The sequence below is a fragment of the Cavia porcellus genome, unplaced genomic scaffold (assembly GCF_034190915.1).
Source record: "Cavia porcellus strain 051 isolate PalLab524CR breed Dunkin Hartley unplaced genomic scaffold, mCavPor4.1 scaffold_4, whole genome shotgun sequence".
Classification (NCBI taxonomy): Eukaryota; Metazoa; Chordata; class Mammalia; order Rodentia; family Caviidae; genus Cavia; species Cavia porcellus.
In genome coordinates this window covers 120,140,419-120,167,283 of record NW_026947487.1, presented here as the reverse complement: position 1 = coordinate 120,167,283, position 26,865 = coordinate 120,140,419, and the positions used below count along the sequence as shown (strand labels likewise).

The following is a 26,865-nucleotide window of genomic DNA, read 5'->3' as shown; positions in this document are numbered from 1 at the left end:
GACCGAGCCTCAGGGCTGGCGCACGTGTGCTCTGTCGGGTGCCTGTGCAGGCAGGGGCCAGGGTGGAGGAGGGGAGGCTCGGGTTGGGTCCTCCATTTAGTCATGGTCTTTGGGATGGGTCTCACTGTGTAGCCCAGGCTGGCCTTGAACTCAGGTGATGACCGGCGCAGCCCCCCAATGAGACAGAGGACGCTCTTGTGGGTAACAGGAACTGCCACTTTATTGAGGCGGGTTCTGGCTTATATATCTGACTGGCCAATCACAAGCTGCCACGGAGTCAGCACGGGGCGAATACGGAGTGAGCACGAGGTGCGCACGGGGTGGCTAGTTTAGGGACGTAACGCATTGTGGAAGCTGGCGTGGGCTTATCATCCCGGGCGGGGTGTGTTGAGCGCCTGCGCCCGACAAGGTGACCCTCCTGCCTCAGCCTCCTGAGTGTTGGGGTCACGGTGCGTGCCCAGGCCCTCGAGCTCTAACAGCCCAGATCCCAGGTGAAGCCGACGACCGCAAGGAAGCCAGGATTTTCCCCCACCCCGTGGTGGCGGAGCCCCAGACCCGAGTCCAGGCAGAGGCACAGCCAGCCACTTTCCCACAATGCCTTAGTTTTATTTTTTTGTCTTTGGAGACAGTCTTGCTGTGCCGTTGAGGCCTTTAGCTCACCTTGCAGCCCAGGCTGGCCTCAAAACAATCCTCTGTCAGCCTCCCGAGTGCTGGGATTACAGGGCATGCGCGGCCACACCTGGCCTTTCCCCCCTGCTTCAAGATGCTCGAGAGTTCCCTGCAGCCCGAGTCTCTTGGTGACAGGGTAAACTGAGTCTGGAGAGCCTTAGGAGCAAGCCTGGAGGCACGGGGAGGTATGGTCCCCGTAGGCAGAGAGGGTCACCCGGGCGATAAATAGTAATAAATAGACATAAATAAGAGGTGCTCCAGGGCTGTGTGAGTCCAGGACTGCTGGCATCACTGGGCCGACCTGGGCAGGACGCAGGTGCAGCCCACGGGCACCCGGATGAACTCGGTGTGGAACGTGAAGGCGCCGGGGGAGCAGGCCCGGCGGCGGAGCACGGGCAGGCTCTGGAGCAGCGGCACGGAGTTGAGGGCGGCCGTCTCCTGGCCGGTCCTGGTGTTGATGCAGCCCCGGCACAGGCACTCAGCCACCGCCAGCTTCCGTGGGTAGCGGTTCTCGTCCGTGTCGACCCTGTGGGGACACAGGTGTAAGGCTCTATGCTGCCCGTCCTGTCCTGCCATGGTGGGGACGGGGTCCTGGGGCTCCCCGGGGGCCCTCTGAACCCCAGGCCAGGAAGGGTCTGCCTGCCCGCGCCATGGCTCACCGGTATCTCCAGGGCGAGATGGAGCGCTCATGGGTGTCTGCCTGCAGCACCTGCCCAGGGCTCAGCGTGGGGCACTGTGTCCTGGCTGGGAGCTCCTCGAGTGGCCTCTTAGGGCTGGCCGCCTCCAGGGTGGGCACCAGGGCCACGGGCAGGGCCTGCTCCCACCTGGCACTTCGAGCCAGCAGGTGTGGGGGCGCCTGACTGTGCGGCAGCTCCTCGGCCAAGTAGCAGCGTGGGGCCCCATGGAGGTGTGGGGCCTCCCAGAGAAGAGGGTCTCGTTTGGCCAGGCTTTCCGGAAGCAGGGTCAGAAGCAGGATGCCAGGGAGGAGCTGGGGGCAGGAGAGGGCATGGTCAGGGACGCCAGGAGGGCCCCATGCTTCTATTCCTGGGGACAAGGGCCTGCAGCCCTCCCTCTGCAGACAGAGAAACCGAGGCAGGCCCAGGGAATTGGGCTCCACAGCACCAGGCTCAGGGCCAGGGTGGCTGATGCCCCTCTCAGACCCCTTCCCAGCACCCTGTCCTGGGGCCGGTGACGCCGGGCTCACCATCGTGGCGGCGGTGCTGGCAGCAGCAGGCATGGCTCGTAGCGGCAGCTCTGCCGAGATCCCAGTGTGAGCCTGGGGAGGCTGCCAGCACTTATACCCAGGGCCACACCTGGGGAACTCCGGCGGCTTCCTCCCGGAGGCGTGGGCCACGGGCCTGGACTTCCTCCTCCTTCCCCAGTGCTGTCCCCAGCGAGCTGCAGACCACGCCCTGCCAGGCCCCTCGGGCCTGCCCAGGGACACTCCAGAAGGTGGCCCGTGGAAGATGGCATGTCCTCAGTCTCTCTAGCACTGTCCAAACCCCAGACCCTGCTTGGTGCAGAGGGGCGGCAACCCCCACCCCACACCGTGCACTCGGGGATCCGGGCCCTATGCCCTGTGTGCCTCAGAAGCAGATGCTGAGAGCCCTCCCTGCCCCCAACCACTGTCCCCGCTTCCCGTGGGCCTGTGTCCGTCTGAAGTGGGTGCAGGGGGCACACAGGGTGGGCCTCAAGGACCCAGAGCCCAGGTGGTTCCTGCCAGTGCTCGCACACCTCCTGTGACAGGGAGCTCACCCCCTCACGGGGCCTATGGGCGGCAAACTGGCTCCTGCAGGCCCTGCTGGACTCCTTCCTAGCACGTGGTCTTCACCTGACCCCAAGTGGCCTGCCCCTTGTCTTACGAGAACAAGGGTACCAGGTCAGGGGCCACCCCAATCCCATAAAGCCAGTTCCCTCCCATGAGCCCTGAGCACCGTCTGCCAAACTTGTGTCCCAATGCAGTCAGCTGGGGGCTCTCCCTCCTGCAGGGCACTGGGGCCCCGGTCCCGGCTCCTGCACCCTAAAGCCAGAGCAGGCCAGAGAAAGGACAAAGGACGGGGATGAGCTTGTGGGCCGGCTGAGGTCAGCGTCCCTGCAGAGCAGTGGTTTCTGGGCGGCCAGGTGCCAACACATGCTGGGCCCTCACAGGGCCCAGTCACACCCTCTTCATCCTCGCCCGTCTCCAGCGAGGGGCACTGCTTGGGGCAGGGGTCTTGGGCAACCACAGGCTGAGAGGCCCAGACCAATGTCACCTCCAGGTGACAGAGTCAGAGACAGAGACGCAAAGACACAGGCAGATAGAGATGGCATCACAGGTGTCCGGCCTGAGGCTGCAGGGAGGTTCTGTCACCAGATGCACGGGCGGGCAGCGGGTAGGCATGTGGCCTCAGCTTCTTCCAGGGTCAGGGTGGCAGCAGAGTGGCCTTGGAGGCAGCTCTGGTGCTTGTGGGGCAGGCATGGATGGCTGTGTCCTTGCCACTGGTGGCATGGACGAAGCTCAGGAAGTTCCCAGCAGTGGTGCCAGCGGTGACGTGAGAGGAAACTGCGTGGCCTGTGACAGGGACACAGGTGGGAGCAGCCGTGGGCTCCGCGGACTGGCTGCACGGCGCCCGCTCTGGTGCTGTCCCAGGGTGCCGCCTGCCACGGCCGGAGCTGTCAGCGCAGGTGGGGGGCCATCCCGACCCACCCTGCCTGGCCTACTCCACGACGGGAAACTGAGGCACAGTGCTCCCTGGGGTCTAGGGCCACAGCCAGAGGCAGGATGAGAGCCAGCAAGCACACACGAACACCACCATGGCCAGCAAACTGCTTATCAAAATATTTTATTTTAGGAGATCCCTCAAAAAAAGACCCTCCACATTAGATGCCCCAACAACACCCTCGGCCTTTTTTTTTTGGTCTTTTCTGAATTCTTTTCCTTTTTAAATCAACTAAAACAATTTGATGCTTCAAATAAAAGGAAGAAGTTCCTCATCAGACTGCAGTGGAGACGCAGCGTGGACGCTGCCGGGCAGCAGGCGGTGTGTGCGGTTCCCGGGCGCCCGCCCGGCTGCCCAGCGGACTCGGCTCGGGCTGGTTCAGTCTCAGGAAGCCGGACCCAGCATCATCTTTCCTTCCTGTAGCTTCTTTTCCAGCTGAGAAACTTTTTTTTTTCTTTTTTAATTTTTAAAAAGAATCACAGCCAAAATAAGACATGAACTGCAAAATCCGAAGTGGCTGCGCTTACCCTACTGTAAAAACCGCCCGAGTCCGCTACGCCTTCCCGGGGATCTTGGCCCGCTTGCGAGCGATGGCGTCCTCCACGGCCTTCAGCTGCTTCAGCAGCTCCTCCCGCCGCGACAGCGTGCTGGCCTTCCCGGCCTTGCTGCCCGCGGCTGCGCTGTCCGCGGCTTTGCCGGGCACGCTGGTCACCTTGCTGGAGCTCTTGGACTGCGGTGACAGCTGGCGCTTCCTGCAGGGAGGACGGGAGACAGAGGCGCTGGGGGACGGCGCCTGGCCGGGGGGCCTGACCCGCACCCTCCCCGCCGGCCAGGCAGGCACCTCCGGGGTGGGCGGCCAGCCCAGGCCTGCTGGGGCAGACGCAGGCGCAGTGCCTGAGGCAGGGGAGGCTGGCCTGCTGGGCAGCACTCACCTGTCTGCTGGAGCCACGGGCGCCTTGGAGTTCTGGCCCCTCTGCCGTTCTGGCTTCGGGGAGCCCAGTCTCCCACCTGACTTCCGGTCCCGGGAACCTGTGATCGGGCAGGGCAAGATGAGCCCTCTGGCTGCCACACGGGCCAGCGAGGGGCAGGACCCTAAGCCAGCAGTCCAGTGCAGGTGTCAAGACGGCGCAACCCACCAGGACGCTCTACCACTGAGGCACGTCCCCGGCTTTTCGTTTCTGTTGAGACGGAGTCTCGCTGTGCTCCCAGCCCAGGCTGGCCTCAGCCCCGTGGTGGTATTATAGCCTGTATCACCTCCCCCGGCCTCACTGGTGTTGCTGTGGTATTACAATACGGTAGTTTGGAAGTGGGTGTGGTGGTGCAGGACTGATCCTAGCGCTCCTGGGGCTGAGGGCGGAGGGGCCGAGGGCGGAGGACCATCACGAGTGGAGGACAGCCCGGGCTACACAGACCCTGGTTCCAATAACCAAAGGAACCCCATGAAACAAAAACACAGCGAGACAGTCGGCGTGTTTGCCGCAGGTGCTGGGGGGCGTCCAGGGCTCTGTGCAGTCCAAGCAAAGCGCCCACTCAAGCCGCAGCCCACCTGGGGAGGCCTGTGTGGACCCCTCACTGCCAATCCAGCTCAGAAGCCCCCGGGGCTCCGCTCACACAGCCCACCTGGCTGCACCCCGGGAGGCTCACCTCTTTCTGGGGACAGCGTGGCCCGCTTGGCTGGGGGGCTCTGCCGGTCCTTGTCTGCCGGCTCATACCGCTTCCTGCTTCCTTTGTCAGCGGCCTGAAATGACAGAGCCACGAGCGTGTGGGGCCGGACGGGGACACACACACACACACACACACATGTGACCATGGCCCATTCTCTGCATGTCACTTGTTCACGCTGGGGCGGGGTGTGCAACACCAGGTGGGGTCAGGACTGGGCTGCGGGATGAGATGGACTGGGGCCACCTGGCCAGCTCACCTTGTTCAGCAGCGTCAGCTTGATCTCCTTGTGGGCCACGAATGAGGCCTGTGGGGGCTGCCCAGGGGGCGCAGGGGCGGGGGCTGCGGGCTGCTGCGAGGACTTCCCGCTGGCTGAGGGCTTCGACTTGGGTGGCTGTGCGGACACGTCCCTTTTCCGTTTCTCCTCCTTAACCCCGTCTTCTTTCTTAGATTTTCCTGCCAGTGGCACAGCGGTCAGAGCTCCCGTGGCACTGGGAGCTGAACACAGGCTCCCACGCTGCACCACACCACCCAGCCCGGCCCCGGCCATACCTCGCTCCTTTTTGGTCTGGGCGGGGGTGGGGGACCGGGAGCTGGCTGAGGACACGGGGCTGGCCAGGTCTGCGTACATATCCTCCGAGTCCACACTGTGCACTGAGCTGCTGCTCGAGGTGGCGCTGGACACCGAGGAGACGCTGCTCACACTCAGGGACCTGTGTGGACAAGCAGAGCTGAGCCTGGCAGTCTCCGACCATAGGACGTAGGATGAGACATTAGGGCTGCGGGGATCAAAGGGGCTGCGTGGAGAGGGCGGCTGAGCCAGCGCGACAGCCAGGGCCACGCTGAGTGCTACTGCGTGGAGCGCACCAGAAGCGGTGCCCCTGTGGCGAAGGGAACTGCATCAAGAGGACTGTTCTGGCCCAGGAGTTTGGGGCCAGCCTGTCTCAAGGAAAAAAAGGGAGATGGTTTTAGCCTGCAGCAAATTAAAGACGAGACAGTGATTTCTCGTCCAGGCGGGGCATGCGGCGATCAGGAAGTGTGGGCACAGGCTCTGCAGGGACTTGGATGGCCTGAATTGGGCTCCCCCGGGCCTGGAAGCCACAACGGGCTTGTGTGCAGGCCGCACCACCCTTCCTGCTCTTTCCTAAAGGTCAGGCTTTAAAACAGCCTGACCATCAGGAATCCCTGCTACCCAGGAAGGAGAGCGTTTGGCCACAGGACCGGAGGGCCAACCCCCTGGCCCAGACTGCCTACTGCTTCCCATGACTTTTGATACCATGCGGGGAAGGCAGCACTGGGGCTGTGTTCTTTTTTTTGTGTGTTGTTTTCGTTTTTATCGGTACCAAAGACCAAACTCACGACCGCACATTTGCAAGGCAGGCGCTTATGCCGCTGAGCTAAATCCCCAGGGGGGCTGTGTTCTTGCCAAGGCTGGACTGGGCCAAAAGCAAAGCTCAGGAGCCTCCTGGTTGGCTGTTGGGCTGGGGTGTGCACAGACCTGGACTGGGAGCTGGAGCCGCTGTAGCTGCTGCCGCTGCCGCTGCCGCTGCCACTGAGTGTCCGCCTGGAACACAGAGACTGGGCTCGCAGGGCCCCAGCACCACCACCGCCCTGTCATAGTCCCTGGCTGCTTGCCTGCACCCGTGGTAAATTTGGTACAGCGGTCTCCCTTCAGAAGTAGCTTTCTCTTAAATCCTGTGGGCACCTATGGGGTCCTTCTCAGCATTAAGCCCGAGGCCTGCACTCCCACAAATGCTCTCTCTCCAGGGACAGTGGTCACCCACCCTGTGCTCCAGGGACACCAAGGCTCAGCAAGCGCATGTGACCGGTGCAGGCTGCAGAGCTCGGCTTGGCCTGCTAGCCCCTGTGGCCTGGCCAGGATGCCCCTGGCTGGACTCTGGAAACTGGACTCTGGGTCTATGGCAGCACCAAGGACATGAACCCCATCCCAGCCCCATAGCCTGCTGCTCACCTCCTGGGGGGCGTCCTGGTCTGCCGCTCCTTCCTCCTGGCTTCCCGGGGATCTCCAGGCTTGGTGGGCTCCGGGGCAGGGGCAGCAGCCTTGGTGGCCTGTGGGGGCACTGGAGGAGGAGCTGGCTTCTTCAAGGACTTCTCTCTGTGGAGAGAGGGGAGCTTAGGGTGCGACTGGGCAGGATCCAGCTACCGTCCCAGCTCCTGCACCCAGGAGCTCTGAAGCATGGAGGTGACCTGTGACCTCCAGGCTGGGACATGGCTAGAGTCCAGGATCTGAGCTGGTACTGCTGCCCACCACCTGGGAAACAATGCCACCCACAGGACCACTTCCCCCAGGTACAACCAGATGGGACAGAGAAGAACGGGACCTACCCTGCTCTCCCGGGAGGTGGCGCCAGCTCCCCCTTGGCTCTGATGGAAGGTCTGTGTGGGGATGGCGTGGGGGACTGCGACGGGGACGAGGAGAAGGACCGGGACCTGGGGGTGGACAGAACGTGAGTGGCTTGCACCAGGCTGAGCCCAGCTGCAGAGGCCAGAAACTCTGTTTTATGCAGCTTTGCCATTTGCTAAAAACCCAGAGCCAAGGACACTGCCCACTTACGGGCTCCACAAGGTCCCCAGCAGGGCCCATGCGTGAGCCCACAACAGCAAGGGAATTACAACATGCCAATTTCAGCGTGCTTGTGGGGCGGCACACTAGGACAGGTGACATGCTCATGGTTCGCTGGGTGCCCTACTTCAAACCATCATGTGCCTTGCCAATTGGGGCTGGCAGCTCTGTCAATGGAGACAGAGCTGGCCAGGCCCTCAGCCCAAGAGGCCGCCTCTTAGCAGGACGCAGGCAGCTCCCGCTGAGAAAGGAGCATGCAGCAGCGCCAGCCTCATGCACGGCTCCCACCCAGGCCTCAAGAGGACAGCGTGTTGGGGTGCCCAACTGCCCGTGCCCAGGGCCCGCAGGATCAGGCCTGCTCAGTGCGGGAGGCACAAAGCAGTCCCACCCACTGGGGAGGCCGTGGTGGGAAGGGCCCAAGGCATGGGAATGGTGGAGCTGCCTCACTCAGGCGTGTCCAGAGGATCCACTCAGCACTGTGGCAGGGGCATCTGGGTGCCCCTGCAAAGCTGCACCTCCCCATTTTCCAGCCTGCTCTTCCTTCTGTAGACGTGGGGCCGGGGATACCACAGGGCTTCCCCGTGCCTTCTGCTGCCATCACTGCTATCGCCCTCAACTGCACGCCCAGAGCAAAGGTCACACACACCCATCTCCTACGGCAGGCAAGGTGACTTCTGCTGTCCACAGTTCCCCACCGGCTCGGCTTGGGGCCCTGCCAGAGGTCGTGCCGGTCTGTGTCGGGCCTGTCCCAGGCAGTGAGGGTCTGCCTCTCTTCCCGGCCCCTGCTACTGCACGGGGCCTCGGCCACATGTGTCAGCCTGCCTGGCAGGCTCCACACACTCCCTCCCCTCACCCTCTCCGTGCTGTGCCCTCAGGCAGACGGCAGCCAGGGAGAGGCGGTCTCGGGCACCCGGGCACATGGCCTAACCGCCGTGTGCGGGCCGTGCTGCATGAGGCGCGGGACAGCCTGAAGGGAGCATGGCATGGGGAGAGCCTGCTGGCCCAGCCGCTCTCCAGGCTGGCTGAGAAAGCTCACCTCCCTGGGTGGGTGGCAGGGTGCCCTGGGCCTACCTCAGCGGGGACATACACACAGCCGCTCAGCCTCTAGACCTCAGGACGACAGCCCTCTCTCTACAGTGGCGCAGCGTGTACGGACAGGTGCGGCACATGTTCATGGCACCACGCTGCTGCCCCCAGAAGGGCTCGTGCGTCCCCAAGAGCCACCCTCGGGCGGGCACCTACCTGGACCGGCTGCCTGAGAAGGAGCTGTGCCTGGACGAGCGGCTGGAGTAAGAGCTGTAGGACGAGGACCGCGACCTGGACCGTGACGAGCCGGAGCCCGAGTAGGACGAGGACCGGGAGGATGACCTGCAGGCCGGGAGGTGGCAGCGTGAGCACTGGCAGAAGCCCGGGGGCACGTGCCCTGCCTGCTCGGGCCTCTGCTCGGGCTGCTTACCTGGAGGAATTGGAGGCAGAGGCGGAGGAGGCCGACGTTTTTCGGCGCCGTCGTGCCCGGCTGGGAGAGACCGACATGCCGAGCTTCTTCCTGGGAGACTTGGACCGGCGCCACGGGTCCTTCCACTCATCGGCCCGCTTCACCTGGGGCCCCGCGGCGGCCTCCTTCTTGGGGGGCTCTGCTTGCCGGCTGCAATCACAGGGACCGTGCGGCTCAGCCTCTCCTCCTGGCCGCCCTGCTGCCCCTCCACGGCAGCGGGGCGTCAGGGCGGGGCTGTGCCCCCCTCCCCACGCGCCTGTTCTCCAATTTGAACAGAAGGAACTGTGTTCAGACGCCACGGAAAGCCTGTGAAGTCACAAACCCAAGCCTTGAACAGGCAGTGTGTGAGCCGAGCCCATCCCGAGACCTGCGCAGAGCGCAGAGGTCGCAGGCCCCTTCCTCCAGCTGGGTGCGTGTGTGTGTGTGTGCATGTGTGCATGTGTGTGTGTGCTGCAGGTGTGTGTGTGCTGCAGGTGTGTGTGTGCGTGCGCTGCAGGCAGCACCTGGCTGGGGGGCAGCCTCTGAAACACATGCTGGCTACACACGGCAGCAACACGGCCGACCTGGGCCGCAGCCGACAACGACTTCGGCTTCAGTCAGAACTAGGCGACAGGGACTGGCGGTCGGGGAAAACCGTTAACAAGTTTTAATACACGAAAGCTGAAGAGAGGCCCTAATACCCCGCCCGCCTGGCGCAGGCTGCTGGGCAGCCCTGAGGACAAGGACACAGACATGGGCCTCGTAGCCTCAGCACCGTAGCCTGGCTTAACAAAGCCAGGCGCGCGCGCGCACACACACACACACACACACACACACACACACACACAGAGTCTTCCACCTCTGCCTTTCGGGGCCAGTCCTGCCCTACGGGAGGAGCGCCCGCGGGCTCCCTGCAGGTGCCCCGCCCCTAGGGACCTGGGCGCAGGCCTTGCCCCCGCAGCTGCACCGTGCGGTGGCGGGCTCTGCTTGCCACGGTGCTTCCTGCACCTCGCTGCCCAGAACATGCGCTGCTGGAGCTGTGGCCCGAGGTGTGTGGTGCAAGAGCCGGCACTGCTGCTCAGTGGTGTCGCCTCCTTTGGGGACTAGCCCCCCCCCCCACCACGACCCAGTCCGGTGTGAGTCTCGCTGCTATCCTGGCTGGATGTGCAGGCCAGGGCCTCCCGCCTTGGTCTCCCAGATGCAGGGACACAGGATGTGCTGGGCATCGACTCTCCCCCTCAAGGGTCCCCCTCAAAGGTTTCTCTGAGGGGTGTGGCTGGGCACGTGTGCCCTGCAGCGGGGCTAGGAGCACCTCCTCACTCCCGCTGCCACCGCGGCGCTGGCTGAGTCCCCTCACCCTGAAGCCATGCTTCTGTCTCTGGGCCTTGTTGAGGCCCATGCTGCACTCAGAACCCTGTGGTTCCTGATTCCAGGTCCTCAGAGGCCGGCCCCTGTGCACCCCAAGATGCTGCTGTCACTGCTCGCAGCCGCTCCTGGTCACAGCATCTGCGCATGGTCACTGGCTCCTCCGAGGTGTCCATGAGAGACAGCTGTCTCCTGCCTCTGAGTCACCCATGTCCTGCAAAGGGGGCTCTGCACACCTGCCTCCACAAACCCCGGACTGCGTGTGACGCACTGACACAGAGACACCTCCTGTGGGTGTCTTCACCACCCATGCTTCATCACCAGCCAGCAGCAGGCAGCATCCCCAGTCAGAAGCAGCACCCAGCACACCAGCTGGGGACACCCTGGGCGAGGTCAGGGTTATCTCTCAGCTGAGGCCGGGCGCATAGCCCAGTGCTGTCTGGAAAAACCGCCTGGCCAGTCCCCGTTTCCTTGTCACAGGCCGCCTGGCAGCACCTTCACCTTCACACTTCCTGGGTGTTCTCATCCCAAGCACACATGTGGACACGCAAGACTGTGGTCACCAGGCCCGCGGCGGTTGGGGACGTCTGGGCTGGGTGCGGCCCTTTCCGGGACAGTTGGCAAGCACTCCCAGGGAGAAGGGGCGCAGGGTTTTAGGGCGCCCTTCCTGCCCTGCAAGAGGCATCAAGGAAGTGCCTCTCATACCCTCCTCCAGGCCGGGCGGCGGGCCTCACCCCACCCCCGCAGTGCTGGATGCCCTGCCCGTGCCCAGGGCCAGGGCTGCCGCGCTCACTTTGGTGCTGCGGCGTGGGCGCTGCCTCTGACGGCCAGGCCCACAGCCTGAGCGTGACCCCCTGCTGAAGAGCAAGGACACCTGACACACACAGCTAGCATGGAAGACCCCGCGCATGGCGCTCGTCCACACTCCCACCTGCAGACCAAGCACCGTGCACAGGCTGGGCGCGGGGCCCAACACACGCCTCACAGGGAGGGAGGGGAGCGAGCACGGGCGCTGGCGGCCCTTTGCAGTACCATCGGACTCTCTCCAGACCAGCGAGGGCTGCACGTAGTGCAATGAACACTCCCAGAAGAGCACCCCGAGCTGTGGTGAGGATGTGCTGTCAGGAACCTCGACAGGAACTGGGTGACGTGCGCGGTCTCAGACCCAGGCGGGGCTCAGAGCAGAGCCTCGAGGACCCTGCTACCCAAGTGCACGGGCACTGTGGTGCCCAAAGGGGCACACTTGGTGGGGGGACACGATGGGCACCATCTCTGGTCACCACGCCCTCACACCAAGGGTCCAGGTGCCTGTCCTTGGCGCTGCGGCTGTGCTCTGCCTGGCCCAGGGCTCCCTCCCATGCCAGTGCCAGGGCACCTGAGGTGGACACTGCTGCCAGAGGAGGAGAAAGCACAGGGACAAGTTCACCGCGCCCCGAAGCTCTCCCCAGTCCTGGAGCACTCACAGGGACTCTGTGAGCAGGGGAAAGACAGTCTGCGCTGGCACAGACCATGCCGAAGGGGAGAAGCCTGCAGGAGACCTCTGTCCAAAGAAGTTCCTTCCCAGGCCGGCACCGTGTGCTTATCTCCCCGCCCTCCAGGGAGTGTCAGGAGCTGGTGACCCAGGTAGCCAGGGCCCATGTTGTATCCGGGAGCAAGGAAACCCAAGGGCATAGCAGCCAAGTTCGGTGATTCAGGCACACGCACCCACTGCCCAATTTCTGCACAAAGCAAAGGGAAAGCTGTCCACGGCACCCCAGGAGGGCAGCACCACCAGGTGAGTGTGCCGACACCAGCGGACTCCTGGTGTGCCCGGCCCTGCCACCTTTCCTCCTGCCATCATTGGTGCCCCCAGTGAAGCGGCAGTTGTGACTCTTTTTGTTTTTTTTTTGAGACAGTGCCTTGCCGTGTAGTTCAGGTTCACCTTGAACTTGCTATGCAGCTCAGGCTGGCCTCAAACTCTCAGCAATCTTCCTGCCTCAGCCTCCCATGTTCCAGGATTATGGGTATGCGACACCACACCTGGCCACAGCTGTGCCTTTTAACACAGTCACTCAAACACTCAAATACGTTCTCACTCGTGTTATGCTGTGGGCACTAATATCACCGATGCCAGGCGTCCAGGACTGCACTTGAGAGCTACCAGCCTGTGCACCCTCACCCAATGCGGGGCAGCTCCCAGCAAGGTGCCGGCTGGCAGGAGGTTACATCACACGCGGTGCCTGTCCTTGATGGTGCCAGGCACAATGCCTTCTGCCCATCCTGGCACCTGAGCAAGCGCAGCCCAGGACTGGGAGGCGGTCAGGCTCGCTCTGGGGAATTTCCCTTAAGCCCAGGAAACCCTAACTTTGAGCAAGCACCGTCCCTCAGCTCCTCGGGAACACCAGATGTGATGACATGGCGGGCAAGGAGTGGGCGGCTGCAGTGTGACGGGCACCCTGCCCTGCTGCCACCCGAGTCTCATCATCAGGTCTGCTCAGGCAGCAGAGACGGGCACGCCACACGGCATCACGCGCCCCATCGCAGGTCACACCTCAGCCTCCCAAGCGCCATCCCACCCGGCAGTGGGCTGCGGCCAGGACTAGCCCTGGCAGAGGGGCAACCTCCCGGGAGAAGGCAGGGAGCAGAGCGACTGGAGGGAGCACTATGTCCACTCCGGGCAGAGCCGGCCGCAGTGGCAGGAGACCCGAGTGGCCAGCCTCTTTGCAGTAAGGGTGGCAGGCCACTGGGTCAAAGCCCCTCAGACTGGACAGACATGAGCGTAACCCCGAGTGCACTGTCAGCTCGTCCCCTCACCGTCCTCGTCTGGAGGCCAGAGCAGCGTTTCCCAGCCTGTCCTGGCCTGTGCAGGCCCCGGCCTGACCTCACAGCGGCAGAGCAGCATCGGGCCGGGCGTGGCCCTGGATGAGGCTGTGGCTGGGAAGCAAGCGCTCACCGACAGGCGACGCATGGGGCGCAGCGGAGGTCACGGTACGGCCCGCCAGGCAGCGATGCAGTGTCCACAGGGTGAGGAACCAGGGTGGGCTCCTGAGTGGGGCAAGGGGAGCAGCCTCCCAGGGCGCCAAGAGCACCCCAGTGAGCAGCAGCTCCAAAGACCACTCCCAGGAAGGCCCTGGTTCCCACGTCCACGATGCCACGGCACTCAGCTGTGCACCAATTTCCCCTCCCACACGAGCAGTGGGAGGGCTGTGTGCGGTCTAACAGCGCCCAAGATAGCAGCTCGGGCCAGCCCAGAGCTCCTGACAGAAGCTGTTCTCCATGGCCTCCCTCGGAACAGCAGTGCTCAGAGGGGCAAGAAAGGAAACTGGGCCAGGCGAGGACGGCAGGGGAGCCGCTGGCCACCCCCACACGGCTCTGCTGGCCAGAGAGGGCCTCTCTGAGAAGTGTTGCGGTCTACCTGGCTGACCCCGCCTCAGGACTCCCTGCCCAGAGAGCCAGCTCATCCACGCCCACTCAGCACAGCTCAGGGCTGCCTGCAGGGCAAAAGAAACAGGAAACAGAATTCCACCTGCTGAGCCGGCGGCCTGGGCAGCAAAGAGGGTGGCACAAGCTTGCCACACCCACAGAGCAAACCTGAACACTGCAAGAAGAAAGGATGAGGGTGGCAGCTGAGAACCAGGACTCACAGCTAGGAAACAAACTTCAGAAGCAAAATTCGCTACATTAATACCCTCTGGCCTCCGCTGGCTTTCTAGAAACTTAAAAGATACAGAGTAACCAGCATCCTTTAAACTCTGGCCCAGTCCAGGACCTGATTTTCTTTAAGCCCAGTCCTGCAAAGCCAAGCACAGCTCTGCTCACTGAGAAAGACTAGAAGGAGGAGAAGCCCTGCTGGACGGGAGCACCCCGCTAGCTTAGCTTTCTCCCTGCGGCCTAGGGCTTCTTCTCTGACTGAGAAAACTGGCTTGGTCTGGACGGGTGCCAGCTGTTCCACCAGCATAGGGGGCAGGTTGTAATGACCCCATGTGGCCAGAGTCCCTGCCCCATCAAGGATGCCCAGCTGGATGAGGTGGCCACAGGAGTCAAGCTGGGGTCTTGGAAGAAAAGGACAGGGCCGTAAGCCCAGTTGGAGGGCAAGAGTTCTCCCAGTTTGGTGTGGACAGCTGTGTCTACCTTTAGGAAGAACTCAGGGTCAAGCATCCTGAGCCCCGAGTTCCTACAGCCAGGCAGCTTCTGGGTGCTTCTGGGTGTGACCTGAGCCCTGTGACCTGCTACCGCCCAGAGGCCCGGCACCCACATGCCCCCTTGAGGACACGAGGGGCGAGGTGCACTGAAGACACCAGGGCACGGCAACCTGTAGGCCTCTCGCCCCAGGGAAGTCACATGCTGACCCTGAGGGCAGCCATCCCTACAATGCCCAGTCTCACGGCACGTACTTCTGGAACACTCATCCCTGAGTCAGAGGTGCTCCAGCTTCTTGGACACAGGCAGGGGCACCAGCAGGGCTTGGGGGAGCATCTGGGACACTGTAAGCACGTCCCCACGTCACAGGGGCAGGCTCCCTGGGCGACACGACGCCCGGAGATCCACGCGGAACAAGGCTGGGCACTGGGCGCTCAGCCAGGCGCCCTCTGCCTCTGAGAGCAGGGCCCGCCAGGCGTGAGAGCAGCCACTTGGGACACGTAAAGCAGGCCGAGTGTGCTCTCTCCAGAACTCCGCCTGCGGGTTAACCAACCCTTCCACACTCCACGGAGCCTCGTAAGGTGCAAACAGGCTGCCACTGACCCCAAGTTCCCTGCCATTCTCCCTGTGTGGGCCCTGTGTGGGACAGCACCGAGACCACAGGAGAGCTGACCAGTCCAGAGTTACTCGGAGGGCAGGAGCAGGGGAGAGGATCTCACTGGGCCGGGCCTAGAGGCAGGCAGGGCAGTGTCCAGCAGGTGTAGCAGCGGGTAGCTGTGGCCATCTTCCGAGCATGGCCGGTCAACAGGCAGCCCGGAGTGGGTGCAGTCTAAGAGAAAGGGCTGCCCGCGAAGGCGGCCATGAAACTGACACAGCGGAATGGACCTGAGGTCCCAGCTGCTCGGGAGGCTGAGCTCAGGAGTCTGAGACCAGTCAGGACACCAGAGTGAGATCTGACCTCTTAAAGGTAGGCAGGGGAGTCAAGGGCCAATGAAATGTGTCACCATTTTGTTGTGACAGCTACATAAGCTTCAGTGTTACCCCAAGAGTAATCAGCGGGAGCCCTGCAGAACACTGCCTCAGTGCATGCAGAGAGGCCCCGCCCTGCCAGACAGACTATCTGGAGTCCACGCTTGGAAGACAAGGCTCCCAGACGGGGCAGAGACAGATGTGCAGCTGGAGCCCATTCCCACCCGGCATGGGCAGGAAGGCCTTCCAGGCTCCAGAGGCTGAAAATGGGCCAGCACTCTGAGAGAAGGGACCCAGGTCTGACACCGCTTGGGAGTCAGCACCCTGACAAACGTGAGTCCACAGGGGCCAGCTGTCCTGGCAGGTGTGGGCTGACACTTGGATTCTATGTGATCAGAGTCTAGGACAACACAGTGGCAGCACATGCACCTTTGGGGGGCTTGGCTTACCCCTGCACACGGAGCCCAGTTCTGCCCCAAGCTTGTCACCAGGCTCACCTGCTTTACCTCATTCAGCCAGCAAAAAGTGGCCCAAATACTCACATGCAAAAGAATGAACTAGATTCCTACCCCAAACCATCTAAGACATTAACTCGAAATGGGTCAAAGCGTGGCGGCACATGCCTGTTAGTCCACAATCACAAGGTTGGGTACGAGGATCGCCTTGAGCTTGAGGCCAGCCTGGGCGACATAAGGGGACCCCTGACCCGCCCGCACTACACAGCCAGCCTGTCTCAAAAAGAAAGAGCAGCAAGGAAGGAGAGGAGTCAGAGTACAAGTCACAGCTAGAACTATGAGTCTCCTAAATAAAAATGTGGACGTGAGCTCCTGTGCTTACACAATGACATCTTAGATGTGACACCGAAAGCACAAGCCACAAAATCAATGAGACGACTGGAATTCCGTGCTTCGGGGACCTCATCAAGAGAGCACACTGACAACCAAGGGCTCCGAATGCTCCGGAGACCCCCACGGCGGCACTGTGCCCGCCAGCGGCCGCGGTGCAGCTCGGGGCCAGTGCTCCGGGGGCCGGGCCGGGCAGCAGCTGCCCACCCGCGGGCGGCTCCCGGTGGCCTACCTTGGTGGCTGTGGAGACCGGGGCTTGGGCTTGTCCTTGTCCTTCTCCCGCTCCTTGTCGCGGTCGCGCTCCCCTCGGTGCTGCCTGTCCTTCTCGTCGCGCTTGGCGCGCTCTCTCTCCCACTCCTCCTTCCTCCGCTGCCGCTCCTTGTCGCGCTCCCGCTCCCGCTCCCGCTCGCGCTCCCGCTGCCGCCGCTCCCGCTCTCGGTCCCGCTCCCGCTCCCGCTCGCGCTCCCGCTGTCTGTTCTCGCGCTCCCGGTCCCGCTCCCTTTCCTTCATTAAAAATCCAAACACAGGATGCGGTTAAGGCTGTGCTGCAGAAACACAGGGAGAGGCGGTGGGCGCACAGGGGGACTGCGATGCCCCAAGAGGTCCCCAACCGGTGCCAAGGAAGAGCCGGTGCCTCAGAAGGGGCAGCCGCCTCGTCACCACGCCTGGACCTCTGCCCCCACGGCCCATGGGAGACCACACAGCGGCTCTCTTCCTGGACACAGTGGCTGCTTAGTGGGGCAGAGTGGGCTTCCCAGGGTACCACCCTCCAGTGGGGTGATCTGTCCACGCGGGGCAGCCAGTGTCAGAGTGGAGGAGTCCCATCACGCACGCACACAGCACACTGAGTGTGAAGCGGCCTTGGCCACTCAGTCCCCACTGCTGCCCTTGTGCCTTCCTGTCCCTTGGACACAGCAGAGGATCTGGGGGCAGGCAGGGTCAGAGGGTCAGGCCAGGTCCCTCAGGACCCTGGGGTCTGCTGCACAGTGACCACCTAACGGGCCAGGAGCTAAACACATGGCTCTGCGCTGAGGCACAGCGCCAGCTGGCTTGGGGGCTTCTCAGGGACCCTTCCCACACCTCTCAGAGTGAGGCTGAACAGCTCACCATCAGACCAGCCTGTACTGGACCTTGCAGCACAGGCTGGAAGAGGTGATGGGGCACTGTGGTGAGCAACCCCAGGGGACCTCAGGATGTGGGGCCTCATGTGCAAACCAATTACAGAGTAAGGGCATGCGCAGGGCTTTCCGGAAAGCCTCTGCTCAGCCCATCAGATTTAAGCTGGGAATCTGATGTAAGCTTGTCCTCCACAATGTGGGTTTAATTTTAGTAATTTGGGCTCAACTAGTTCTAAATCCCTATAAACAAAAAGAGGTGATCTTTACTGACAGGAGGATCACAAGTTCAAAGCCAGCCTGGGTAACCAGTGAGACCCTGTCTCAAAACAGCGGAGTGGGTTTAATGGGCAGACCAGGGACAATCACGTCCCATGAGGAGGCATACTTACTCGGTAATTATGATATGGCTCTGCATCTGTGTATTGCACCCTGAAATTCTCGTACTGTCCACCACGCCAAAACCGTTCTATTTCATAGTCGTAGTAAGGATCCCCGTAAGGCTCAAGTCTGAAAAAGGGGCCAAAAGAAGGGACTCATCACTCAGGAACGCTAGGGTAAAAACTCTACACAAAATACAAGCAAACAGAACACATCACACATCAGGAAAATAATACCCGGTGACCAGGCAGATGTTCAGGAATGCAAGGCGTGGTCAATTTGGGGTATCTGATCACGTGCTACCATACCAGCAGACCTGAGAAGCCACAAGATTGCAGGTATGGGGGCAAAAGCATCTCTGATAACATTTAGTACCCACCACTCGGGGGTAAGCACTCAAGAATTTAACAGCAAGGAATGTACACTTTCCTAAGAAAGTAAGAACATACATACTTTAAAACTAGAGCACTTGGGAGGCTGAGGGAGAAGGATTGACTGTATGTTCAAGGCCAGCCTGAACTACACAGCAAGACCCCATCTCAAAACAAAACAAAAAACCCACCAAACCGAACCAAACCGAACCAAACCACAGTTTCCCTCTTCCCCGGGACACAGAGGAGGGGCTTCCTGGGGATCGGGACAAGGCAAGACCACATCTGGGCACTGCTAGCGGCAAAAGGGACGAAAGAAGCCAAGTGATGACGGGCAGGTGTGGGAAAGGGAGCTTGTCAGATGCCTGACCTGACACCTGAAAACCCAGAGACCTAAAGATAAAGTCACTTTCACAAAAAAGCAAGGAGCCGGGTGAGGCAAGAGGACAAAATCTGAAACTGAAGCCCTCCTGTACCCCTCCGGTGACCCGGAGGTGGAAACTACCTGCAGCACAAGCAGAGAGAAATCCTCAGAAGTAAACACATCCAGCCAGAAACACGCAGAACCTATTCCTGAGGCCCGAAGAACATGTCACCATGTCAGGTCGCCCACCCCGGCTCCCAGGGTTGGGAGAGAGCACCACGGGGCTGACCACGGTCTGGACACTCGCCAGCACCACCCACGGGCTAAGGCGACGCCAGACAGCCAGCAAGGCGGGCACCAGAAGATGGCTCCGCGACAGGGCCCACACCCTGACGGCATGTGCAGAAACACAGGCCAGAGACACATGCAGGGGTACACACAGGGTGGCCTCTCCCAGGCTGGGGGTGTGTCACTAAACAGTGAGGACAGCAGCCCCTCTGCCCAGAGTCCCTGCCCACGCTCTCCAGAATAGACCCTCTCCTGCTCCTGTGCTTTGCCCGTCCTCTGCCCTTTCCCCTGGCGGGTGGGGGAGGCAGTGCACAGAAACACAATACTCCAGCTGGTCAAACCCAGTGGCAGACTCACAGGGCACAGTCCTGTCCCCAGCAGCAGCACAGCCACGGGACAGTCTCCCACCAGCAGGGGACATGCGGGCGTCGGTCATGGCTACCTGGCTGCCCCCGCCCGAAGCCCTGTGGCTCCAGTGGCTCAGCTCCTTCCTTCTAAGAAGTGCCTCTGTGCCATGCAGGCATGCTCTCCCGCCCACCCAGCGCTCGCCGCAGCGCTGTGTGCTCTTCATCTCGTCCCTGACTGAGGGGCCTGGACCAGCTCCGAGGGACTGGGGAGAATTTCGCTCTCACATGCAAAGGGCCCAACAGCAGACTGCTTCAGCCCTAGGTCATGCAGCAGGGTGGCGACTCCTGCTTGCACACTGAGGAACACAAGTACCACAGAGCCACACAGCCTGGGAACTGCACGGCCTCCACTGGCGCACATTTTCCAAGTCCTTGTGCCAGCCGGGCGAAGCGGTTAGGGTATCAAGGACCAGCAACGCTCTGGCTCCAAAGCCCCTTCTGTCCCATTCGAAATAAGCGTGCTCTTTTGTTCAAAGTGCTCCCTATACTTAGACTCCTGTAATCTCACAAACAACATGGTGAAGGGCTAAAAATTTCTAAGACACAGCGCCACGAACTATCCTCCACACCCTCACTCCATTACTCGTGCCACTTTCTGAAGCAGTGCTGGGACCCTCTTTCTTGAGGGTTTGATAAGGTGGGATTGAAAATGCAGTGACCACTGCTGCGCATGGCCATCCGGTGAGAAGGTGGCCTTGAAAAACAGGACGCTGGGGCTGGGGATTTAGCTCAGCGGCATAAGCGCTTGCCTTGCAAGCAGGCAGTCGTGAGTTCGATCCCTGGTACTGATAAAAAGGAAAAAGACAAAAAAAAAAAAAAAAAAAAAGAAAGAGAGAAAGAGGAAGAGACAGGATGCTGCACCTTCTTCACTGGATCTGGCACCCAGCAACTTCTGGCTCCAACTCAAAACGACCACAAAAGGAAAATGTTTTGAATCCACTTGGGACACTGGGGTAGCTACTTAAGACAGGAAAGAGGGTGTCCAGGGCCGCTGCAGAAGGACAGAAGAAGTGTGTTCTAAGTGAGGCAATGCATCTTTCACTGTTAATACGTTTTTAAAAGTTGTGCACATTCACCGTATTTTTCTATCACACCTCACACACAAGATCCCCCATGACCGAGCAGACAGCTGGGCTAGACATGGCCCTGATGCTGACGCTTTCCACGACCTAACAGTCTATGTGCAGGACCCAATGAAAAGCTGCAAGTCCTGACCTGGACAGTCAGTGGGAGTCCCCAACCCCACACACCCAGCTTTTCTTCCCCCTATGGTGTTACGGTTGACACATTGTGTCAACTTGAGAAGTTCAGCAATTTAAGAGACTCAGCAGCAGCCAGGATCCTTACTTTGTAAATATCCTAAGGAGGGCACAGAGGCGGTGTGACGCAATGTAAGGGAGAAGAGGCCTGTTTTCCCTTTTTCAGTCTGGCTGCTCCTTGAAGTGTTGCCCCAGGACCACGCCACTCTGCCTTGGAGCCAACTCTTTATGGACTAAAACCTCCACACACTGTGCACTAAATAAACCTTTCCTTCCTTCATTTTGGGTGCCAGGTATTTTGTCCCAGAAACAGAGAAAAGTCACCAAGACAGAATGTGGTACTAGGAGTGGGGTTGTTGCTACAACTCTACCTGACCATGTGGCTTAAGAGCCTTTGGAAATGGCTGTTCTGTACAGAAGACTCTGGTCACAGCTCAGAAGAGCAGAAGGGTGACAGAAACCCTACTGGTAACACCAGGCTTGGAAGGTTTCTGCTGGGAAGAAGGACTGCATTGGCTGCTGGGCTCCAGATGCTGCGTACTCTGGCTGGGCAGAAAGTCTGTCTGCACTTTGCTCATGTCCAGAGTGACAGATTCTTGCTAGAAAGTGCCTCTCTTCATCTTTTCAAGAACCCAAACATCAAACCTCTCGATTTTTGCACATGTGCAAATGCTACTTCAAACACTCAAAACCTCATTTTGGGGGTTACTGTCCTGTCAAGTTCCAAACAGAATCTGCAGTCCTCTCCCAAAGCTTCCAGATGGCGCCTGCCTCTCCTCAGCAACCCTCCCGCACCTCAGTCAACACGTTTTCTCTTCTATCTCTCTCACACCACACAAGACCAAACACAGAGACTTTGCATGAGACTAAGATTAAGGTCAATGGACTAATCAAACTGGCAGAAGAAACTTCAAGGCAGTCAAATCTTGAGGCTGTGGCATGGCTACTGTCGGTGGCTTTTAGTCAAATTTATATTGCAAATCAAGAGCAAAGAGCCCAGCAAGATGATTCAAAACACTGAGTTTAACATTGTGAGGGGCTGGGGATTTAGCTCAGCAGCATAAGTACCTGCCTTTGGCAGTCGTGAGTTCGATTCCCGGTACCGATAAAAATGAAAAAAAAAAAAAAAAAAAAAAAAAGACAAAAGAACCCCAGAAAACAAAAAACATTGAGTTTGGTTAGAATGGAAGCTCCAGTAAAGCTGTGGATGGTAAAGACTAAATTTGTTCCTCGGAATTGGACTCAGAGTGCTCACTGACCCAAGCACTGGACTCATACAGCCAAGAAAGAGGAAAACCTGGCTACTGCTCCAGCTGGCAGTAGACCCTGGCATCATCCACATGGTGCTGGTTTTAGGCACATACAGAATACAAGAGTTCCGAGGTTAAAAGGCTTCCACCCTGATCTCAGAAGGCCTGGGAGGCCAGGCAGTGCACCTCGGGAGGGCAATGTGTGAAGCTGTGAGTGTAAATCCAAAGGTGCGGTCTGGAAGAGCCAGGAGCACAGACTAAGGAGCGTGCCCAGCAGACCGCGGACACACGGCACGGGAGCTACAACCACCAGAAGCCCTTTGGAGCTCACAATCTGCCTCAGATGCTTCAGATGCTGGATGTGCAACCACACAGCCTAACACTCCCTCTGCTGGATTCTGCACTGGCTTTGGTCACAATCCTTTGTATCTGCCTGTTTATAAATTTTGGAATGGGCACGTTTTTTTGTGCCAGTGCACGCTAGAAGTGTTTAACTTTGTTTTCATTTTTACAGGGGCTTGCAGCTAAGGTTTGCCTTATTATCCCAAGGAGACTTGGGACTTGAACTTTTCAGCAATGCTGAAACTGTTAGGACTTCGGCAACTCTTGCAGATGGAATAAATGCTTCTTGCATAAAGGGATGTGCACGAGTTTTTCTAAGGCCAAGAACAAAATGTTATGTTTCTAATGTAATATGTTGAGAGACTTAATGCTGGTTCCTAAGGATTAAATCTGTGTTCAAGTTTTAAGATGTTAAGAATAAGCATGTCTTGGGCCAGGGACTTAGCTCAGTGGCACCTGCCTAGCAAACGCCAGGTCAGGAGTTCAATCCCTGGTACAAAAAACAAAACAAAACAAAAAGCATGTCTTTTATCTGGAAACAGGTTTAAAGAGATGTGTCTGGTTGCCAAGTTGACAAGGGGTGGATTGTTATTGTGTCAACTTGAGAAATTTAGCAATTTAAGAGACTCAGCAGGAAGCCAGAATCCTTACTTTGTAAATATCCTCAGCCTGTGCCAGAGGGCACAGAGGTGGGTCAGCGCTACACCTGCCTGGGGGAGAGTGGCCTGCATACAGCAGAAGGGACAAGGGGAGGCCTGCACTTTCCCCATTTTGCTCTGGCTGCCGCCCTGAAGTGCTGCCCCCGGGCCACGCCACCCTGCCTTGGAGCCAGCTCATTATGCACAGAAGCCTCCACAAACTGTGAGTTAAATAAACCTTTCTTTCCTTCACTCTGGATGTCGATTTTGTCCCAGCATGACAGAAAAGTAACCAGGACAATGAGGTTCAGTTTACAAACCCAAAACAATACATTAAAGAGATTAACCACTAATAATAGGGCACAGCAATCCTAACAACGTTCTGAAATTAGTTACTCAGACCATCTGAAACACTTCATCCCCTAATTTCCCACTTAGCATTTCAGAGTGCAGGTAACTGAACTGCAGAATGCAGTCCCAGAGAAGAGCGACCTGGATGCCCTGGAGAGCCCACTTCCTGTCCTCTCTGCTGACACCTGCTGCACTCCACGATGTCACACTGGCAGGGGACAACCACGACCGAAACACATGCAGCCCACAGCCTCCTGCTCAGGCCAAGATCACAGCCACTGTAACTTCCCAACAGTGCCCTACGTGTGCAGCCCCTTACTGGGCACTCACTAAGTCGTGATGCCAGCGTGATGCCAGCGTGGGCCCTGAGGAGCCCCTGGACCTGGGCCTGCCCTCGTGCTCCCTCAGTGACGTGAGACTGCTGCAGCCACATCTCGCTACCTTGTGCTTCTCATCTCACGACTTCTCAACAGCAGCAGGGACCATGTGGGGAGCAAGAAACAGCATCGCGAGAGGGGCCACAGCCACTGTGCTCTGTCACGCAGGTCCTGGTGCATGTAACCAGCACAGGGAGGAAGACAGAGACAGAAACCTGAGACTCGGGACCTCTGAGACAGCTGGCAGGAACATGGGGATGCAGGCTACACTTGGCCCACAGCGTGGACACCCTGCACAGGAGCAAGACCCACGCTGGGACAGCAAACAGGGTAGGAATTAACTCGGTGCTTCCGTCTCCAGCAAGGGTAGGTGGCACAGCCCCTCGTGGTGCCCTGTAACCCAGAGGCGCCTGCTTTCCCTTCACAAGGGAGAAAGAGGCACAGCACTCCTTACGCTGTATCTCTGCTATCTCTTGGGACGCGAGAATTCCAATCCCGGAAAACTTCATTTTCTTTGTCAAAATCCCGCTCATCTTCACCAATGGTCACTGTGAATCTCTTCTCTTCAAAATCAGGTTCCTGTTCTTTACGAATGGTTGCTTTTTTTAAAACCTACCAGGGGAGGAAGAAGAAGGTTAACATCTAGGGAAGAAGCGGTAGGACCACCTGCACTGAGGGCCCAGGACCCCAGTGCCTTTCCAGGCAGGGCTTGAAGGAAGTTCTGCCCACAAGCAGCACTGGAGCCACCATGTTGAGTGGGGCACAGCGGAGCTGGTCAATTCCCAGCAATGGCCTGGGGACAGGACCAATGAGCCCCAGAGGGGCGGCCTCGGGGATGAGGCCCAGCACAGAACACGTGAGGGCACGGCTGAAGCCTCAGATGGGCAGAGAAAGGGCTGTCTGCACCTTGCTGCAGAGGACAATGCAGCACTGGAAACCACACTGGGCTCCAGACTGCAAGGCGGCTCCTGGGGCCAGAGTGGGCACAGGAGAACCCAAGGAAGCACAGGGACTCTGCAGGGAGAGTAGGCACTGGGCCCTGGAACAGGGAATGGGGCTCCTCCCGGGCCTACTGGGGTCTGCTGTGCCCTGGCCTCCCTGCAGAGCCAGATACCATTTTCTTAACTCCTAAAGAAAACCCAGGAATCTTCTGTCCCTTCCCCGAGCTTCCCCAAGGATGCTGGGGGACTGTTACCTCCTTCGCGTGCCGGAGTCCACGTTCCCAGGCACTCTCTGTTGGGGGCTCGGGAGGGGGTGGAGGCAAAATTTCATCAACTACTGGCCCGCCCTACGAGACAACCAGGAGAGAAAGTTGAGAAGGCAAGTAAAATTGTAAAGCCTACAAGGAAAGAGAGGAGCCAAATGAGCCACGGCAGGCACACAGTGCTGCTCCCTGCCCACACTGCACAGCACACTGGCATGCCAGGGCTGCTTCTGCATGGTGCCAGCAGGCATCTGCAAAGGCAGGTACCAGATACTTTCCCGGGAGGCACGCTGTTGCCTTAGGCTGGGACCCACAGTGGCGGGTGGCTGGCACGCGCGGATGAGGGAACAGGTGTGCACGCACCCACGGGTTGGCAGGCATCAGGGGGTGAGGTCCGAGAGGCGGGGCACCGTTGGGCGGAAAGGGCTCAGCTTTGGTGATGAGGGAGTAGTTCCCCTTGTCGTTCACTCCGGGGTGTATGAACCTACAGTTCATACCCCAGGTACAGTTCCCTGTGGAAACAAAGGCAGGTCAGCAAGGGTGGAAGCCAAAGGCACACGCTGCAGCTGGGTGGGGACCGAGGCCTGTGCCGAGGCCACAGCATGACCACGAGCCAGCCAGTGCTCCTGCCAGCACAGGCTGGGGAGGGGCAGGGGCCAAGCCTGGAGGCCCTGACACTCACAGTACATGTGGGCCAATGTGGGCTTCTGCAGTTGGCAGGCTGGCGGGACAGGACCCCCCAGAGGAGCGTGCTGATGTTCCAAAGTTACTCTCGAGACAGAGTCCCAAGATGGACCCTCAGTAGCTGAGGCTCCACCTCAGCAGATCTACAACACGCCCCAAAAAGTCTTTGTGTCTGTGCCGCCTAACATATACAGACTTTCTCTTCATTTCTTAACTGATACAGCACAGTAACTTTATAAAACAGTTATGTTGTCAGGCAGTACTTCAAGAAGTTCTTAAGAGTGGACACAAGGTACATACAGGTTCTACACAAAGCCTGTGCCATTTCATGAAAGGACTTGAGCAGATGCAGTTTCTCATGGCCTCCGGGTGTCCTGGAGTTCTGGAACCCATGCCTATGGACACCAGAGAGGCCTCAAAGACTCCTGTCCAAGTAAGGGTATAAACAGCCTGGTCTGAGCACAGTGGCCTTGCACAGGGGCCACAGGTAGAGACTGGCACTGCACACTGCAACCCTGACTCAGAAACCCTTGTCTGAAGAGGAAATCCAAGCAAGGCACTACAGGTTCCCAGGACTGTGCTCTGTCCCAAGGTGATCTGGGCCACAGCTACCCGCAGGGGCACACTGCGAAGAGAGATGCCGGAGCAGCCACTCAGGCAGAGGGAGGAAAGAGGAGCAGGACACGCTAGAGGACGCCGAAGGGCCCCCACTCAGGCCACCTGCAGCACTACAGGAAGCCAGGTGACAGGGCCCGGCTGGCGTGGACCCCCCAGTTCCCGGGTGCTAAGCCAGGTACCTGTGAGGTACAGAAGAGAAGGACAGCTCCAGGAAGGACAGCCAGCCACTACCTGACCAAGACCCCACCGTCCCTCTGGGAGGCAACACTTCTCACACACAGAAAGCCTGGAAGGTGCAGCCTGAAGTGTCAGGGCTGGAAAAAGAAAGCCTTTCACCTTTTTGACTCTGTCAGCACTATTACTTTCTAATTTAAAAAGTCAGTTTTGGGGCTGGGGATTTAGCTCAGCGGTATAAGCGCCTGCCTTGCAAGTGTGTGGTCGTGAGTTTGATCCCAGTACCGATTTAAAAAAAAAAAAAAAAAAAGAAAAGAAAAAGACAAAAAAAAAAAAAAAGTCAGTTTGTTTTTTTAAAAAGTAAAAAACGTAGGGAGTAGACAGAAGCAAAACTGAAGGTGCTTTTGAACGGCGTGGCCTTTTGCTTTCTTGGGCCAGCTGTGCCTCTGGAATGAGCCAAGCTCCTGGTGACGAGCGCCTGAGGCCCGTGCCTGGGTGTGGGGAGACAGAGGCCGGGAAGGCTGGCGGGGCTGGGGTGGGCTGCAGCTGCTGCAGTCACTGCTAAAATCCCCAGGTGCTATTTTTGGCATGTGAGGTTTGGAAAGAAACGCTCTTTCTCTTAACTGGATGCTGCGTCCCTCAGCCCTGCTTTTCTT

The 26,865-nt window shown here is 59.3% G+C and overlaps 2 protein-coding genes across 5 annotated transcripts in view; both read right to left on the bottom strand.

Moving 5' to 3' along the window:
* Positions 1 to 195: 195 nt before the first annotated feature.
* Positions 196 to 3,352, bottom strand: Il17c (interleukin 17C). The gene is made up of 3 exons (XM_003460917.3): positions 1,874 to 3,352; positions 1,329 to 1,657; positions 196 to 1,195 (listed from the first exon to the last, which is right to left on the bottom strand). The coding sequence occupies exons 1-3, from the start codon at positions 1,904 to 1,906 to the stop codon at positions 958 to 960; spliced, it is 600 nt and encodes a 199-aa protein (XP_003460965.3). The 5' UTR covers positions 1,907 to 3,352; the 3' UTR covers positions 196 to 957.
* Positions 3,353 to 3,475: 123 nt separating this feature from the next.
* Zc3h18 (zinc finger CCCH-type containing 18) overlaps positions 3,476 to 26,865 on the bottom strand; it is a 40,868-nt gene continuing 17,478 nt past the window's right edge. For all 4 annotated transcript variants that reach the window (XM_013146090.3, XM_023562421.2, XM_023562427.2 and 1 more), the window contains 15 exons: positions 25,097 to 25,245; positions 24,725 to 24,817; positions 23,984 to 24,141; positions 17,894 to 18,011; positions 16,619 to 16,890; positions 9,071 to 9,259; positions 8,857 to 8,982; positions 7,377 to 7,481; positions 7,003 to 7,146; positions 6,529 to 6,594; positions 5,583 to 5,743; positions 5,290 to 5,486; positions 5,013 to 5,106; positions 4,301 to 4,397; positions 3,476 to 4,120 (listed from right to left, as the gene is read on the bottom strand). In XM_013146090.3, coding sequence (XP_013001544.2) covers positions 3,922 to 4,120; positions 4,301 to 4,397; positions 5,013 to 5,106; positions 5,290 to 5,486; positions 5,583 to 5,743; positions 6,529 to 6,594; positions 7,003 to 7,146; positions 7,377 to 7,481; positions 8,857 to 8,982; positions 9,071 to 9,259; positions 16,619 to 16,890; positions 17,894 to 18,011; positions 23,984 to 24,141; positions 24,725 to 24,817; positions 25,097 to 25,245 — 2,168 coding nt within the window. In that variant the 3' untranslated portion in view covers positions 3,476 to 3,921. The remainder of the gene's footprint in view (positions 4,121 to 4,300; positions 4,398 to 5,012; positions 5,107 to 5,289; positions 5,487 to 5,582; positions 5,744 to 6,528; positions 6,595 to 7,002; positions 7,147 to 7,376; positions 7,482 to 8,856; positions 8,983 to 9,070; positions 9,260 to 16,618; positions 16,891 to 17,893; positions 18,012 to 23,983; positions 24,142 to 24,724; positions 24,818 to 25,096; positions 25,246 to 26,865) is intronic.